At 39.4% G+C, this 18,114-nt stretch overlaps 1 protein-coding gene across 1 annotated transcript in view; it reads left to right on the forward strand.

Annotated features, from left to right (window-relative positions):
- smc5 (structural maintenance of chromosomes 5) overlaps positions 1-18,114 on the forward strand; it is a 20,051-nt gene continuing 1,937 nt past the window's right edge. Inside the window, exons 1-23 of the mRNA XM_079861893.1 lie at positions 1-241; positions 313-454; positions 1,665-1,717; positions 1,818-1,980; positions 3,859-3,993; positions 4,090-4,230; positions 6,074-6,235; positions 6,324-6,395; positions 7,928-8,183; positions 8,366-8,520; positions 8,613-8,726; positions 9,617-9,711; positions 9,800-9,932; positions 10,777-10,950; positions 12,337-12,506; positions 12,683-12,806; positions 12,878-13,000; positions 13,977-14,105; positions 14,194-14,289; positions 15,777-15,881; positions 15,957-16,076; positions 16,222-16,401; positions 18,006-18,101. Of these exons, the coding sequence (XP_079718019.1) occupies positions 75-241; positions 313-454; positions 1,665-1,717; positions 1,818-1,980; positions 3,859-3,993; positions 4,090-4,230; positions 6,074-6,235; positions 6,324-6,395; positions 7,928-8,183; positions 8,366-8,520; positions 8,613-8,726; positions 9,617-9,711; positions 9,800-9,932; positions 10,777-10,950; positions 12,337-12,506; positions 12,683-12,806; positions 12,878-13,000; positions 13,977-14,105; positions 14,194-14,289; positions 15,777-15,881; positions 15,957-16,076; positions 16,222-16,401; positions 18,006-18,101 (3,105 nt within the window). The 5' untranslated portion in view covers positions 1-74. The remainder of the gene's footprint in view (positions 242-312; positions 455-1,664; positions 1,718-1,817; positions 1,981-3,858; positions 3,994-4,089; positions 4,231-6,073; positions 6,236-6,323; positions 6,396-7,927; positions 8,184-8,365; positions 8,521-8,612; positions 8,727-9,616; positions 9,712-9,799; positions 9,933-10,776; positions 10,951-12,336; positions 12,507-12,682; positions 12,807-12,877; positions 13,001-13,976; positions 14,106-14,193; positions 14,290-15,776; positions 15,882-15,956; positions 16,077-16,221; positions 16,402-18,005; positions 18,102-18,114) is intronic.

The following is an 18,114-nucleotide window of genomic DNA, read 5'->3' on the forward strand; positions in this document are numbered from 1 at the left end:
ACAACACCGGCGCGAAACGAAAGTGATGTGAGGCTGCTTGCTATCAACCGTCCGTGGGGTTTACGGGCAGAGAAATGGAGCTGCCGCAGAAGAGAAAACGAATAAGCCATGAATTAACCAACTCACAGCCCTCCAACCGCGCAGCGATACCGTCCACCAGCACAAATGTCCCAGCAGGAGGAGCAGGAGCAGGAGGGTTCGTGGAGGGCTCCATCGTCCGCATCTCCATGCACAACTTCCTGTAAGTGTCGTGTGAGTGTTGACAGATTCAGTCTGGGTCATGCTTGTAATCACGCTCATCTCTGTTCTCAGCACATACGATCACTCAGAAGTTTTCCCCGGTCCCAAACTCAACATGATCGTGGGAGCCAACGGCACGGGGAAGTCCAGCATCGTGTGCGCCATCTGCCTGGGCCTGGCCGGGAAAACAGCCGTGCTGGGCCGAGGGGACAAGGCGAGTCTTATCCCTCAGCTTCTGTTAGGCTTCAGACATTTATTCAGATGGTAAAAGTGTCATGAACACTTCCAATCATTTCACAATAAACTCTACAACTTTCCATACAATGTACCTGAAAGTTTGAAAGCTCACAATATGATTCTTAAATATACACAGATGTTCATGTCTATGTAGTTTGGCACACACACACACACACACAGTATTCACAAATATATGTGAATGCAATTTTTTTTATTTGTAACTTATGATACTTTGCAAAGTGTACAAGCCAGTACATCTTAAATGTTACATGATATAATCAGGGATACTAATAGAAAGGGAGTTTTTACATGGATGCAGTTCCTGTGGGGTTTTCTCTAATACATACTGAAATGTGGGTCCATGAGATTTGAATGTTTTAGATTTAATTTAACTCATATAATGTACATTTTAAGGAATTGGTGCTTTAAAGTTTTCATGAAATCAAAATGGACCTTATTTATTTTAATGCACATTACTAGTCTTTTGATGAACAATTAATCCGTGCAAGTTAATACACAGAATAAAATAGTTTGTCGTGGTAATCTTAAGTCAAAATCAGAAAATTTGCTTGCGCTCTGGAATAGCGTTCCTTCTCTGATGACGCTTGGGTTGAATTTCCTTAACCACTTCCCTCAACCGTCAGTCTGCTGTGAGCGAGGGATGGAGAGGAGGTGCGCTGAAGGAAAACCCTGCCCTCTATTCAATATTCCCTTTCACTTGGAAATATGTAAAGTCGGTTGCAATTTCCGGTTCACTGGGACTTTAATTAGCATTTAAAAAAAAGTATGATACTGAAATGTTTTCCTTTGTGCATACAGTTTTCAGATTTTACATTCAGAAACACCTTATCACATACAAGGGTTATTATCGCTAACTAAAACTAATACCATACATAAATGTTTTCAGAACCTGAAATAAAATATAAAAGACTTATACATATTAAACGTGTCTCATTATCATTTAGTTTAAATTCATTCATTAATTTTCATTATGTTCGAAAAATATCTAAAACTGAAATAAAAATTAATAAAAACTATATAACCTTAAACACTACAAAATTACTAAAACTTTAGGATGAAAATATAAAAACATAAATTCAATGAAAATTATAATAGTATATACTAAAATATCACTGTTACATACTTGTCAATAAATAATAAATGAACTAGATATTTTTATGTTCTAGGTTGGTCTGTATGTGAAGCGAGGGTGTAATAAAGGTTCAGTTGAAATTGAGTTGTAAGTATATATATATATATGTATATATATATTTGTTCAATTTCCATTTCCAAAAGTCCTTGGAGAGACATAGATTTGTTCATTTAATCTTTGTGTCCAGATTCAGAGCGAGTGGAAACTTGATAATCACCAGAGAGATCCAGGTGGAGAACAACCAGTCGTCCTGGATGCTCAATAAGAAGCACTCCAGCCAGAGGGCTGTGGAGGAGGCTGTGAAAGAGCTGCACATTCAGGTCGGCAACTTGTGTCAGTTTCTGCCACAGGTGAGTGCTCTTATTATAATGAGGAGCTTTTATTGCACTATATATATGGCCAAACATGTCTGTAAAGGTTTGAAGAATTACTTTTTTTTTTTTTTTTCAAAAAGGAGCTAATATGCACTTTTACAAGTTCATCTTTCTTTAGTGTGTAATGTTGCTGTTTGAGCATGAAAAAGCTCTTCAAAGCACAAAGTCGCTCCAAAGGGAGCTATTCTCTATAGGGGCTTTCGCACAAAACCTTTTCATAGTTCCTAGAACTATTGGCGGAAGTTCCAGGATTTTGGCGTGTTCGCACCGCATGAACTAGGAACGATTTTAGTTCTAGGAACTCATTTTGGAGGAACTAATTTAACTCCTACATCAGAGTAGGGTCTAAACTAGCCCTATAGGAACTATCCGTGATGTTAGTGACGCTGATTTGCCAAACACACGTGAAACACCAGCACCCGCCATTTTTAAAAAGGCTTTTTTACTCCACGAAGTAACTCTACGAACATGGAAAACAGTGATAGATGGGCCTCTTAACCTCTTCAACTTTTAGGAGACCAAGAGGAGCATGATTATGTATTTCTGCTCAGCTAGCCACTCTGGACATCACCCACATGGCATAAACTACTAACTTTTCATTACTGTCTACTTTCTACATAATAGTTCTATCTAATAATAACATATTTGACAGAGCTGTTAGACCGATCGTAAACTAATGAACACAGAGAGTGCGAGCACTGTGAGCTCAGGCTCTGGTGTTCTCTGTGCCATATAAAGGTCCGCCGCGGCGTCAAAATAAATGCCACAACAACAAGCACGACTTGCGTCACTTCAGAGTTCCTACTGGCGGTGCGAATGCAACCAGAAAACGTTCCTAGAACTATCCGGTGCGAAGGCGCCTTATATCAGTGTGCACCAGAGATGGAAACTCGAGTCACACTTAAGTCGCAAATAAAAAAAAGACTTTAATTTTGACTGGTGAGCAACTGACTTGGACTTGAAGACAGAGACTCATGAAAAACACAAGTCATCCCCATGACAGCATGAAACGCATCATTTTACTATTTATTCCTCATTCATTCATTACATGCAGCAGCAAAAATCACAATTCATCTCTAAACACACCAAGCCAGTGTTATTATATACGCGTGTGACACATCTGAAGGCAGTGCTGTTATATAAATGAATAACAAGCCGCTGTAATATAGCCACGTCTTACCTAAATAGCTCAAAATACACAGCATGTTTTTTTTCTCGTGGTGACCGTCGTTGAATTCCAAATTTTATGTTATGTATAGTATGTAATATATATTGTGTGTTTTAAATTAATTATTTAAACAATACTTGGTGTGCTTTATTGGACAATTCAAGTAATCAGTTTTGATATTTCAAAACTCTGAAAACTAGCTGAAAGAACTATTTCTAAAAATAGAACAAAGACTTGACATGAACTTGGACCCCAAAGACTTGTGAACATGTTTGGTAAGCACCATTTCTGAACTCCCTGAAACGCCTCCATTGTGGTTTTGAGTTTTCTTCCGGGAACGAACACATCACAATATTCCTCATTTAAATAATTCCATCCCAAGGCATACGCAGAATAAAGGAATGATGGCCTGGTTGAGTTAGTTAGTTGTGTTGAAACTGGCGGTTATGGTAAGGGGCATTTCCCAAACACACTCGAAACGGCTGACCAATCACAACACACTGATCCAGCCGACCAATCAGAGCACATTGTGCTTTTCAGAAGGAGGGGCTTCATAGAGACAGAAACTAAACGGAGCGTTACTGACAGACCGGGAAGAGAGGCGCTGCAACAATGGAGAATGTGGTGAAAATGATCAGTAATATGTCCTCTATAATTAATCCTCTGCTTTTGATCTGTTGTCACAGGAGAAGGTCGGTGAGTTTGCTAAGATGAGTAAGATTGAGCTTCTTGAAGCCACTGAGAAGTCTGTCGGCCCACCAGAAATGTATGAGTTTCACTGCGAGCTCAAGACGTTTCGCAGCAAGGAGAGGGACCTGGAGGTGAACGCTTTTCTTGTATTGAAATCCAATATATTGTGTTTATAGTCCCGATTAGGCCTTTCATTTTACTCCATGCTGTGTGTGGTGCTTGAACAGAATGTCTGTAAGGAGAAAGCCAACTTCCTAGAGAAGGCCAAGCAGAGGAATGAGAGGAACAAGCTGGATGTGGAGCGTTACTACATGAAGAAGAGACACTTGGACAGGATCCAGATGCTAGAGAAGAAGAAACCCTTGGTGGTGAGCATCCCATCTTACTAGGCTAAACTTTCCCAAAACCAGAGTGGAAGGTTTCTTTGATATTGATCATAAGTCATGATTGTGCACATTCTTTCTGTTTCATTTTGTTGCATTAGTGCTAAAAAGCTTTCCTGAGAGAAATGAATCCTCATTGTAAGGGTGGTCCTCACTCATGGTGACTGACCGCTATGGTTGGATCACACAATGCACTGAATACTAGTCACTTTATTGTGAAAACTCCCTATTATTAATATTAGACACTTTCGGTTGCCAAATAAATTAATCATTGATGACAAATTTAAAGTCGACATGAAGTAGAAGTTGTGATAGTCTTTTCTTCCCTACTGCCAAATATATCAGGGTGAAAAGGCTTCTGGAACAAGATCAAATTTAGGGCGGGACTTGATTTTGTCCATGGGGAATTGATTGAATGCTCGTGGTTTGCTATTGGTGGATCTCATATGAGTGACAGGTTATTGTCCCGCCCACGTGCCTGTAAACACGACACCAATAGATGCCAATAAAAATTCCTATTGCTCAGAGAAACCTGAACAAAGATTTGCCAAGTTTTAAGTGCATCGATCAAACGTCTAACGATACGATGCATCGATACCACACATAAAATATCGATATACGGTACCTTTATTTTGACACACTCCACATCCTCACGTAACTTTTCTCCGCTGAAATAGACGCCTGACAAGATTAACTGAACCCTTTGTCACAAAAGCTGGTATTTTCACTGTCAAGGCATCGCGAGTTCATGTTTTACAGAAGAAACGACAAGCCCCGAAAAGTCTGTTTTAGCGAATCAGTGCGCAGTATTCAGGTCAGGTGACAAGGCTGCTTGCTTGTCACTTTGAAAAGACGCGCTAGCTGAGAGGAGTTTCGTCAAAGCTGACTAAAAGTGATTGAGGATGGATTTCAGCGAACTTGATGAACCCGTGATATCTTATTCGGGGCGTGAAAGGAAAATAAAAGCTGAAACTTTTTCACGGAATCTTGCTGAAACAGCTCGTTAGTGGTGAGGGAAAAGCTCTCTGTAGTGCGTGTATGTTAATCACAACAACAAAGTTTGACAGGCGTCTATGTCAGCTGAGAAGATTAACGTTACAAAGATTAACCAAGTGTTTTATTATGTATCATAGCAATTACTTGGCTAATTTAACTCTGAAACATGAAATGTGGAGTTATCTTTTGCCACAAAAAAATAAATAAAATATATATATATATATAAAATACTTTCAATGAACTTTCATTTTATAAGTTACCTGTATTTTTTTGTTATTATTACTTAATCAAAACAACCCAGCTGCAGTTTGACTGATATTCAAATGCACAATATAAAAAAAAAACATGATATATGAAAATGAACAAGAACGGAGTTATCTGTTTTTGCAAATGAACTCTTCTGTTATACATTTCATTTGCAAAAACATATAACTCCGTTCTTGTTCATTTTCATATATCATGTTTTTTTTAAAACTTGTAACAAACAACTTGTAAATGTCCCAGTTGGGAGAGGGTGTGCAGTTTTCAAAGAGTTTAATTAAACTTTCATGTTATATATTTTTGCATGTATTAGTGTGAGTTAATAAACGTAACTGGTTGTGTACACTTGGCACATAATATCTAAATATCGATTAATCGATCAATATAGCCCTGAATCGAATCATAATCGTATCGTAGAATTTTTTGAGGTATCGGCAAATATCGTATCGCTGGCTGAGAGAATCAATATCGTATTGTATCGTGATTAACTGTCTGATTTACACCCCTGTTGATAAAACCAAGTGTGCACTCTGAATGTATTTCTAGACTACTCTCTGTTTCCAATTTTTAGGAGTATGAAACGGCACGTAAAGAGCTGGAGGGGGTGAAGAAGGACAGAGAGGAAATGAAAAGGAAGCTGAGGTCGCTGAAAGATGCTCAGGAGCCGCTGATCAGAAAGATCCGGTCGGTGGAGAGTCAGCTGCAGCCCATCGAGCAGCAGATGAGGGAGAAGGTCAGCGCAGACCACTAACCCTATTACCATCTGTCTCATCTCCTTCTATATGTAAAATTAATGACACTGTTTTTTGTTTTGTTTTCAGACCGCCAGTATCAGAGAGGTGTCACAGAAATGTAAACAGAAACATGATCAGCTTGAACTGAGGAGTAAAGAGGTTTGTTCTGAAAGAGGAACCGCTTATGAAACATTTTAAGAGAGTGTTTTATAGCAGTGGTTCTCAGCATGGTCACTATGACCCAAATTTGTAGGTCTTTGAACCAAGTATTAATTTCTCAAAAATGGTTAACACTGATGAATAAACAGTATAAGATATTTTGACATTTTGACATCATGGGGGAAAGCTGCCAAATAGATTTTTTCAAAATCATCTCATAATTTGGCAGCAGGAATATTAGGCTGCTGTCACTTTAAGACCTGACGCACAGATCCATTATACTGTTACACTGCGTTTCCTTTCTCACCTGTTTACATTCACTTAAAACATAACTGACTGTGTTCATGTGAATATCTCACCAAGACTGCCATTTTGACATTATTTAGTGTGTATATGAATGTTTAAGTACAATAAGCAGCTAAAAAGAACTCAATTTAGTACTGAGAGGCGGCTTTATGTGCCACACTTTGGGTGTGAGCGCAAAATCTGAGGGAGTGAGTGAGTGAGGAGAGGCGGGTTTGTGTGTCAGCTCGAGATGAGAGAGCGAGAAAGTGAGTAAAATGAGTATTGGAAGCGTTTCTGATATTTCAGTGTCAAAATAATCTGTATTTTTGACAACACTCCATTGCACTTAGTTTATTATTTCAGATGCCTTTTTAAAAGACTACAATTGAAAAATTTATAGGCTATAATATCTAAAATTCAACCCGCCAAAGTGGCTAGTAGGAGTGACTGTTACACACCACTCCTGAAATCCACCCGCATTTGGCGTGTTGGCGGATGTTGATGTCAAGCCCTGCTAACATGAACTGTTGATGAAACACATGGACACTGATCTTGATGAATAGAATGAACATGCAAATCCTTCCCAGGAAATCAAGACAGTGCGTTTTTCTCAGGCACTCTTTACTTAAACTGCGGCCTAGTCCACACGGACATTTTTTATAACCGGAGTTTTTCCTCCTCCTTTTAAAAAAAAATCCCGTCCACACATGCTCGGTTTAAAAGAAATCTCCGCCTACATGAAAACGCAAAAACACGCTATCAAGCGCTGTCAAGAGCATGCCACACCAGCAGGCGGCGATATAACCCTAATCGTAAAGCCACGTTGGCCAATCAGAAGCCTGAATCAGAAGCAAAAACCCCGGTTTTACTGTCTACACGACAACACTGCAACCGGCGTTTCTGAAAATCCTCACCCTGGCAGGGGTTTCAGTGACCTGATACTGCGTTTCCGTGTGGACGAACGGCCGAACCGCGTAAAAAAAAGTCACGGTTATAAAAATAACTGTGTCCGTGTGGACAAGGCCTGCGTCTGACTGAAGAGTCAACGGCTTTTACGCATGTCTTTCAAAATAAAAGTCCCGCATTACTAAAACATTTGGAATTACGTTTGTTGTTGTTTCTTTGACTGAACACTCCACGACCCACTTTTGGGGTGAGACCCACCGGTCGAGAAACGCTGCTTTATTACACCAATAAAGACTGTATTAAAACACTGACTGATCGCTGTCTCCTCTGTCAACCGCTAGGTGGATGACATCAGACAGGACCTGAGTCTGAAGCAGACGGAGGAGGTGGACCGGCAGAAGCGGATTGGACACACGCAGCTCATGATCCGAGACCTGCAGAAGGAGCTGCAGAACATGAACAGCATGGAGGACGTCACGCCTCAGATCGAGGCTGTGAACGCAGAGCTGAAGACCATCCAGGATGAAAAAGCCAAACTGGAGAGCGAGAGTTTGGACCTGCGCAGAGATAAAGACGAAGCTTTTGGAGAATTAATGCGTAATGTTTGATAGCACAAAAAAACATACAAATGTGTTGTATAAACAGGACATTTTGCAGTTATAATGGTGTTATATCTTTGCCTGTTGTGGAGAAACCACTAAAATTTAGCATATCAATTCTATCAGTTCATGGTACTAAGTCTTGTACTCATTTTTAGTTTGTTGGTTGTTGTTTTGAAGGTTTGCAGAATCATCTGAGGAGTCTGGAGGACATGATGAAGGTGAAAGAGGATAAGCTGCGCAACCGTTTCCGTGACACGTACACGGCCGTCAAGTGGCTGAGGGATAACCGTCAGCGTTTTGAAGGCAATGTCCACGAGCCCATGATGCTGGTGGTGAGAGTACAGCGGCTCATTCACTCGCTGTTTTCTGGACATGGCTGTCCAAGCAGATTAGTTTGATGTTCTCGCAAATTTATTTTTTCCAGATAAATGTCCGTGATGCTCGGCACGCAAAATACATTGAGAGTCACATCCCTCTAAACGACTTAAGAGCCTTCGTCTTTCAGAGACAGCAGGACATGGAGAGGTTCATGGCAGAGGTGAGAAGCTCCGCATGTAGTACTTAGAATGAAGCTGACACAATGAGTATCTTTTTTTAATGTTTTTTTTTTATTAGGGGTGTGCGATGTGACTAATTTTATTTCATGATAACGATATATATCTCACAATATAGTTGTTTTTGCTTTAGATAAGGTTATCTATCATCTTTCATAATTCTTGTCACCATTTTGCATATGACAAAAAAACGAATACTAGCCTAAGTAAAAGAAAAAAACAACAACTCAAGCTTACTGAAGACGAGTACACAGTGATAAAGAATGAGCAAAGAAAACAAACTACAGTAGAGCAAAGACACAAATGAAATGGACCAACCTGAAAAACTTTAAGCACTAGAAATGCTACATAAAATGTATAATCAAATGTATAAAAAACAATGCATGGTCTTTACTGTGTAAATTAAAAATACATTTACTCTTATTAAAGTGATTCAGTCAAGAGCAGTGAGAGATTTTCTCTCTTTTGTTTTTGTTTGATTAACATTATTAACGACAGCAGGGACATTTGGATGCTGTCACTTTAAGACCAACAAGTCCAAAATCTCGTACCGATTGACAAATTTCTACGAGTTAATCGTGTCAATCGTGTCTACAACAAATGGTCAGTGGAGGAAAAAATGGTGATTGCTCACCATGAACAATTTTCTGTTCATTTTATATGAAGTTTGTAAATGTTTGAAACCCTTTTACCAAAATTTACCATGTCTATTTGCAGTTAAAAGCCTTAATTTATGTGATATGAATTGACACAATTGATGTTATTTTCTATCAATAAACATAAAATAATATGATGCAATAAAATAATAGCATAATAAACATCTATAATAGATGTAAGTGAAGTAAAATCAGTAAGATGTGTCATGTTTTCTCAGGTGCGTGACTCACAGAAGCTACGAGTCAACAGTGTCATCGCTCCAGCTGAGTCCTGCTCGACCAGAGCACCATCACGACCCCTCGAGACTCTAAAGTAGCACCTTCTTTTTGACCTGCTGTACTAATACATCTTATTCAGCTCATTTTTAGCTTATGTATTTATGCATTTTTTTTTTTGGCAGGCAGTATGGCTTCTTCTCGTACTTGCGTGAGCTGTTTGATGCTCCTGAGGAAGTCATGAGTTACTTGTGCCATCAGTACAAAGTCAATGATGTACCTGTAGGAACAGAGAAGACCAAGAGCATGATCGAGAAGGTGGGTCCTCCTTCATTCAGCTGGGACGCTGCCTAAAACACTTATACGCATCACGTATTTGGGGGCCTATGGTTTCAGTGTTGTAGAAAATGTGGATAGCATCGCAGACTTTACTGTTAAATTTCAGCCAATTTTGGATAAATCTAAAGTAGGACTGTACACTTATTGACTAGCGTCTAAATATTAAAGCTCAAAAGCAATTGAATCAGAAGTCTGCATGTGTCTGTGTGAATGAGCACCACAGTTTCTACACACTACACACACACTGAAGCATTTTCTTCATGTTTTCAGCCAGCGTCTGCCATCTCACTATATGGGGGCGTGAACACATGAACATAATACATTTGTTTTAAATTATAAAGCAGAATCTAGAAAAGGTAAAAGCGATAGCACAGAATTTCAGATTTTTTTTGTTACAATTATTAAATCGTTAAAGTTTTAACTGAGTTGACATGCATTCTGATTATTAAATGAAAATTAATTAAACAATTAAAATGGAAAACACAATTTAGGAAAAATAAAACTAAATTCATATGGTCCTACAAGCTTTTCCTGGTGTTTTTCTGTGGCAGGGAAAAGGCGAAGAACCACCACCAATGCCTTCCATGTCGAACTTCAATGACTATTAAACATATTTCACTGGACTGCAAATAAACAACGGTTTTAAAAAATATTTAAAAAATTATGTATTTAAAAAAGTATCACCTGAAAGTATTTTAGAATTTGTATCTTGTATTAACCTGAAATGTCTTCTATAGTTTTTTGTTAATTGTATGAATTATGTTGTTTTTGCTAATGAAAATAGCCTTGTTGCTGACATAAACAAATAAACATTCTTTTGCAGGTGATCAAAGAGGTTCAGTTGAGGATGATCTACACAGCGGAGGAGAAGTACACGGTGAAGAGGTCCTTCTACTCTAATAACGTGGTCTCCAGTAACTCGGCCCTGCGGCCCTCACAGTTCCTCACCACAGCCGTGGATGCGGACGAGAGACGCCACCTGGAGGAGCAGATGAGAGTGAGAGAGGGAATATTCCACAAAGCGCATAGATTCTAGCCTGGAAATCCAGACCTAAATCTGAAAGATTAATGGTCTGGCGTCGACTAATGCAAATCTGCCAACTCGAGGGGCGGCACCAAGCATGCATTTGAAAATCTCACTGCACGCTATTGGATAACACTACGACCAATCACAACAAGTTATCGCTTAGCTACCAGTGGAGCTAACTGGTAGATTAGACTCTTACCGTATCCGGTCGGCAAAACAGCAAAAACTCCCTTCTTGCAAAGGAACGATTCGAGCGCCGTCTTCTGTTCTTCTTTTAGATAAAAAGCCAAGTCTAACTCGTTCATTGTAGCGGCCAAAGCCGTTTAAAACAACTGGTGTTCATCCATAGCCATCTTGCAATGTTTACTAATGACTTCAACGTCACAGCGCTGTCGTCATCTCGCCTCTGGCCCGCCTATATCAGATAACCCGTTGTGATTGGTGCAGCTCAGATCGAGGGGCATATTTAATGAGCATCATTATTCGACACCAGAGTAACTCGCTGAGCAAATTCAACTTGTGCTCTCGTGAGAACTCTGGATTTCCAGGGTACATAGATTCTAAAAATGTGCATTAAAAACTGTGCTTAATTCAGGTGGATATATATTTTTATATCAGATAAGAAGACATAAGTATGATAGAAAAACATTCACTGAATAAATCCCTCGATGTGCAACAAAAAAAACTCATGTGATTTTGCCTCAACAGTGGATGTGATTGGATAATGACTAACCAGCGGACCAATCGCATCACAGCATCTCAAATGTTGGTTTGGTGGTTCTGAAAGGCCTGAGCCAAAGTCTGTCATCAGAATGATTTGGTTTAATTCCCTCCCAGAAGCGTCTCGCATGATTGTGTTCCCAAACACCAGCATCCGAACGCAAGAGAACATTTATAGAGAGACGTGCGTTTATATTGTTTATATCCGTCTATGCGCTCTGAGACGCAACTTGTTTATGATGAAGGTAAAAAGAGCCACAGTTTCTTCCCTGATTGCAGCAGCTTCCATTTTTATTACAGATATTTTGCGCCAATTTCCCAGGAAGTGACGATTTTGTTCTCTTGAACACATGGGATGGAATCAGTGCTTTATTCACAATTAATTTTTTAATGCGATATTCCAATTTTGCGTATAAGTTAAGTTTACCACTTTGATAGTAGAAACAGCTCTTGTCACCACTGATTTAAACGCTGCAGCAGATTGGAAGATATATTGATTTACTTGGTTAAATCATCAAGAAATAGCTTTAGGGGGCTGTAAAATATTGTACGCTTCTTTAAAAGCTGATTATTATTATTATTATTTAATTTTTTAACTTTTTTAATGTACTGTGTGATTTGACATCTCGTTGACAGGCAGCAGACCAGAAGGTGCGGAGTATTGATGAACGGATGGCAGCCATTCGTGAGCAACAGGCTCGACTAGAGCGGCGTGATAATGAGCTGCGTGCTAAGAAGAAGAAGCTGTCTGAGCTGAAAGGCAAGAAGAGACAACTGGAGCAGAAAATCAGCACAAAACAGGACAGGTACATTCTGCCCATCCGTGCGTTTCATTCTTTCAGATTATTGCTAAGGCAAGCGTCTCATTGCTACTGCTCAGACTTTGGGTGAAGGGTTTGTTCAGATCAAACTTTCTCATCCCACACTCTGTAACAGACATGAACGATACCTTCTTTACTTTTGTCTTTTTCTCTCTGTGTAGTTTGAGGCAGATGGAGCAAAGTGAGATCAACTTGGAGACAGTTGAACAGGAAACGAATGCCAAGATCGCTGCTGTAAACAACAAGAAAGTGGCCATAATGGAGGAGTATTTGAGTCACATGCAGGTGTGTTTGTGCTCTCTGCATGTTGGTTTCTACTCTCGGGTGTTCTTTGTCTCATGACTGTGTGTGTGTAGACGAAGGCCAAGTTGAGTATGGAGAAGGTGTACTTGGCTCTCCAGAGCGCAGGTCTCTCCGCTGAGAAAACCAAACTGGAGACGGACTGCAGGGAAGGCTCATCTGAACTCAAGCAGGCAGAGGTCAGACCCGTCTCTTCCACCCACATGTGATGTTGAACAAATAAATTAAATGACTCTTTATAATCCCATTTCAGTTCTTATACAAATATAATATATTATTGCATTAATATACTTGTGTTAATATAAGAGAAGTTATTATATTAACTCAGTAACTTTATTTTGTAATATTCTATCTATTTTAAAGGTGACTTGATATTTATTTCAGTTCGTACAAATACAAAGAATGCGTTTTTCCATTGCACTGCGACACTGCTCCATTGTTTTTATGCCATAATGGACGTGTTTGACCGTTGCGCTCACGTCTTCTGTGCTCGGGTTAAAAGAATTTCAACTTTTAAAAAACGTCTCAAAGTTTTTCACCACAAAACATGTTGTGTAAATGGCCCACTATTTTTCAGTTAGAGAATTTAAATTATTGAGGATAATAGAGAATATTTTAAGGATGCACGATATATATCGGCCACCATATCGGTATCGGCTGATATTTGTTCATTTTTCATGTAATTGTTATCGGCCCGATAAGAAAATTTGGCAGATACATTAAAGCCGATAAATAATGGATTATTTGGCGCACTGTTCGCTGTGATGGTTCTGAATTGCTTGAAATATGATTGGAATCACTTCAAAAAAAGAAAATACAGTAAAGTGCAACATGTGCAGTGCAAGTCTGTCATATAGGCTACTTAAAATTACGAGAACATCATTATAATTGTGTGCTTGGGACATGGATTTTAATGGTGAGACTTTTGTTTTTGGAATCAGGCTCTCAAAAGATATATCATAATTTGGATTTAGATTTATCGGCCAATATATCGGTTATCGGTATAGCTTTCAAAGTAAAGAGTTATCGGTATCGGCCAAAATTTTCATATTGTGCATTTCTAGTATATTTTCATTTCGTTAATGAAAACTTCCTGACCCACCGATGAATGGTGCCCAGTAAGACCCCAGAACGTGTGTCTGTGTGTCGGCACAGGTGGCGTATAAAAAGCTGGACCAGATAAAGAACAATCTGCTGAACACATGCAAGACTCTGATGAGGAGGGTCGGCGAGATCTGTAACATGATCCCTGGAGAGACGGCGGTCCCAGAGGAACTACATACAGTGAGTTCTGTCTACCTCAGACATCTGTCCTCCGTTCTGTGTTTAACTCATTATTTTACAACATTATGTGTGTGTGGTGTCCTTCCAGGCCTTCAGACAGTTGCCTGATACACTGGATGAGATTGATGCCATGTTGAATGAAGAGAAGACCAGAGCGGAGTGCTTCACCGGCCTCAGTGATGCTGTGAGAACAACTACACATCAGCTCATTCACACTTTGCCTAACCTCTGCCTTTACTAACCAGTCCTAACTTCAACTCACACTGGAAGTCTTGAAAAGAGGAACCATTCTGAATAAGAATAGTTTCTTGATTTCCAACTTGACACATGTGATGCCTTAAAGAGCTCCAAGTTTAGCTTGAGTAATATTTTCCTCAATATTTGACCATTTTGGGATCAATATCCTCTGATAAACCATGTCCATCTTGCAAATGAACAGAATGTCAATTCCAAATTGTTCTTGCAGCCTAACTGATTGAAAATATGCAATTTCTGATGCCAATTTTTTCCCCCAAATGCATCTCAGTTGCTATAATTAAATTGAATTAGCATATTATCTAATGGTTGACCGATTGATCACTAGGGCGAATATATAGAGTGCAACAGTCGGATTCTGGAAGTTAAAAACTTATATTCATTTTCTCCTTGGGAAATAGATTTTTAATGATAACTTGTAAACCAAAGAAGACCTACTGTGAGCTTCGAGGTTGTTAATAGATGGAATTTACTTTAACGTTATTTTAACATAATTGTTTAACAGCTAAATTTGTGCTGAAAACTACATTACCCATGATGCTGCACTGCAAATGACATAATCTAGTCTCCATATGCCCTCAAAATACTTAAAACATTTTTAAATGATTAGTTTTATATTCTCCATTGTTTGTAATCTGATTATGCTGTTCGCAAGGCTTCATGGGATTGTAGTTCTTTCCTTCACTAAATCTGTTTACGAACACAATCTTGTATTTTTGTCAGATTTTCAAATACTTTTTTGCTTCAAATCAAAGTTTGTAATGTTGTGATTCTCCTCGTAGCTGATTGGCTAGGCTTATAATGCTTTAACAATTTTTCTTTTTAAATCCCTATGGATTTTGCAGAACCACCGGCGCTGATTTTTTTTTTTTTTTTTTGGCCGGTGTGTCGAAAGAGGGACTTTTATTTTGAAAGTGCTGAGAACCCAGTGCCTGAACTCCCATTCTCCATCTTCATTAGTTTACCATCTTTGTTTGACAGATCTGATTAATAAATGATTAGACAGTGCTGTTAAACAGAACGTAAACGGTATACAAAGAAATATTTGTCTTTCTATTAAGTAATTAACCGGCAAACAATATTATACTTTCTAATCCACTGTGCATCCAGCAAATACACATTTATATGACTGAAACAAGTCTTTGAATACCTAATAATTATTTAATTTCGTGAACCTTGCGAACTTTGACGAATCCAGCTGTCAGATCCTCTGAAGTGTGCATTTCAGTCAAACCTCTCTGATGCATTTCATTGGCCAGTTTCTCATTCTGAGTGTAGTTTTCCACAGCGACCCACTTGCTAGCTGGAGTTAGCAGCATAAATACTTCTATATAGTCAATTCTAATGAAGATGAAGAGGAGAAGGGCTGCTGTTCGTTCCTGCCCTGTTTGATGCGCTGCTGGTCTTGACCCTCAGGTGGTGGAGGAGTATAACCGACGCGAGCAGGAGATTCAGAACTTGGAGAAGGAGCTGGACGACAAGACCAACGCTCTGACCACTTACCGTCGAAACATCGCTGAGGTGCGTCCCACCTCACACAGACACCCTCATCATGCAGACAGATGAAGAGTAACCAAACTCTGATGTGTTTCCCAGGCGAAAGAGCGCTGGCTGAATCCACTGAAGCTGCTGGTGGATCAGATCAACGAGCGCTTCAGTGATTTCTTCCGCTCGATGCAGTGCGCTGGAGAGGTGGATCTGCACTCCGAGAATGAGGTGAGGACTCGTTCTCCTGCTCTCTTTGTGTTAGCAAAGTTTCCTTTCTTTGATCGTTTTGAAAGCCGCCTTCTCAACTTGTTCTGCAAACATAACACGGGGTGTCAGACTCTAGCAAACACAGCACTGTGAACGTGTGTTTCAGGAGGAGTATGACAAGTACGGCATCCGCATCCAGGTGAAGTTTCGCAGTAACGCACAGATGCACGAGCTCACGCCTCACCATCAGAGCGGAGGAGAGCGCAGTGTGTCCACCATGCTGTACCTCATGGCCCTGCAGGAGCTCAACCGCTGCCCCTTCAGAGTGGTGGACGAGATCAACCAGGTCAGCCACTTCAGGACTTACATGTGCTTTCAGATAGACCTCGTGCTCCAGACAAACCAGCGCACACACATGTATTTACTTATTGTAGAGTTCATGAAAGTTATAACCATGAGCATTGTAATGTTTGAAGCGGATGCCAGAACAAATGTCAGTAGACCAGGAAGATTTTAAAACGAGCCGTTCATTCATGAATCTGTAAGATCGTTCCTTCATGCTGTGGAAATACAAACCAGAGGACAGAAGACAACGAGCGCAGCGCTGAAAAGGGGCGGGGCTATGTAAGGTCTGTAATGATAAACGTGCACCAGACGGACATCTGCAGTCCTTGAATCAGGTCTCGGGGGTTATTATAGTAACTAAAAAGAAAACTATTTAAAAAATGTCTTTACTTGCATTCAAACTTGTTTAATTTTTAGCAACATTTCTCATTTCTATTTGGTTTAACTTGATGTACTAAAATAACTAAAAATAAAATATAAAAATAAAATCAATTCAAACTATTAATAAAAGCTGTAGTGGGATCTCAATAGTACTAAGATAACACTGGTGTCAGTCTAGTATTGTTGAGTAAGGGATAATGTACACCCAGCCAGTCGTTATCCCAGAATAAACCCTGACAGGGTGATCCTGCATCAGTCTGAAGAACAACCAGCTGGATGTACATTATACATTATCCTGCATATTATACGGCTGCATGCTACATAAGTAAATAATTAAACATTAAATATTGATCTGAGTCAAAATATCTTATTAGCTCTTTAAACGCAAAGCTTCCAAGTTCAAACTAGACGGACATTTAAGAGATACGGTACAGTCATACCACTTATTACATGGTATTTCACCACATAAATAATAATGGGGATATTGATCTGAGATGAAACTGATTTAAAGTCGTTCGTGTTTGTTATAATCCATTGCTGTGTGCAAAACAAAAGTCACAAAATGGCAGCAGCTGCGTTTGTATGAAACGAGAGCGAGGCCACGATACCGGATGACATGTTAAATAACTACACAAAATATTGATTTGACTGAGAGCAAAGAATGCAAAAGAAGTGCTGCTTCAGGGTGTAAAATCTCGGTGCTCTTTGGTTGTATGGGATACTTAAAATCTAAGAACTTAGGAACTCCAAGGCACTCAAAGTAAGTAGAAAAAAGTTAAAAAGCCTTTATTTCATAAGCCATGGATGAAATAAAGGCTTTTTAACTTTTTTCTACTTACTTTGAGTGCCTTGGAGTTCCTAAGTTCTTAGATTGATTTGACTGAGTTTTAATATTTTTATTTGCTCACCAAACGCAAAACTTCCACAAGGAAAACCCGTTCCCAGCAAGAGGGGAATAACATACCACCAATCAGAATCAAGTATTCCACAGAGCCGTGTAATGATGTTTAATAATTAATGACGTAAGTGTTTCTTTAGTGTTTTCAGGTTTGGTTTAATTAACTCAGTTTGGTGTAAGTGTGTGAAAGAAGCCTCATTGTTGCTAATCTGTATAAAATCAGTTACCTTAGTAGAAGAACATCTAGTGCAGTTGTGGTATTATGTTTCTCCGTTCCTCAGGTGGAGTGTGTGTGACTCGTGTGTGTGTGTGTGTGTTGTGTGCAGGGGATGGACCCTGTCAACGAGAGGCGAGTGTTTGACATTGTGGTGAGAAGCGCGTGCGGTGTGAACACGTCTCAGTATTTCTTCATCACTCCTAAGGTGGGTTTCCTGA

The sequence above is a fragment of the Squalius cephalus genome (genome assembly GCF_949319135.1).
Source record: "Squalius cephalus genome assembly, chromosome: 24".
In the NCBI taxonomy this organism is placed as follows: Eukaryota; Metazoa; Chordata; class Actinopteri; order Cypriniformes; family Leuciscidae; genus Squalius; species Squalius cephalus.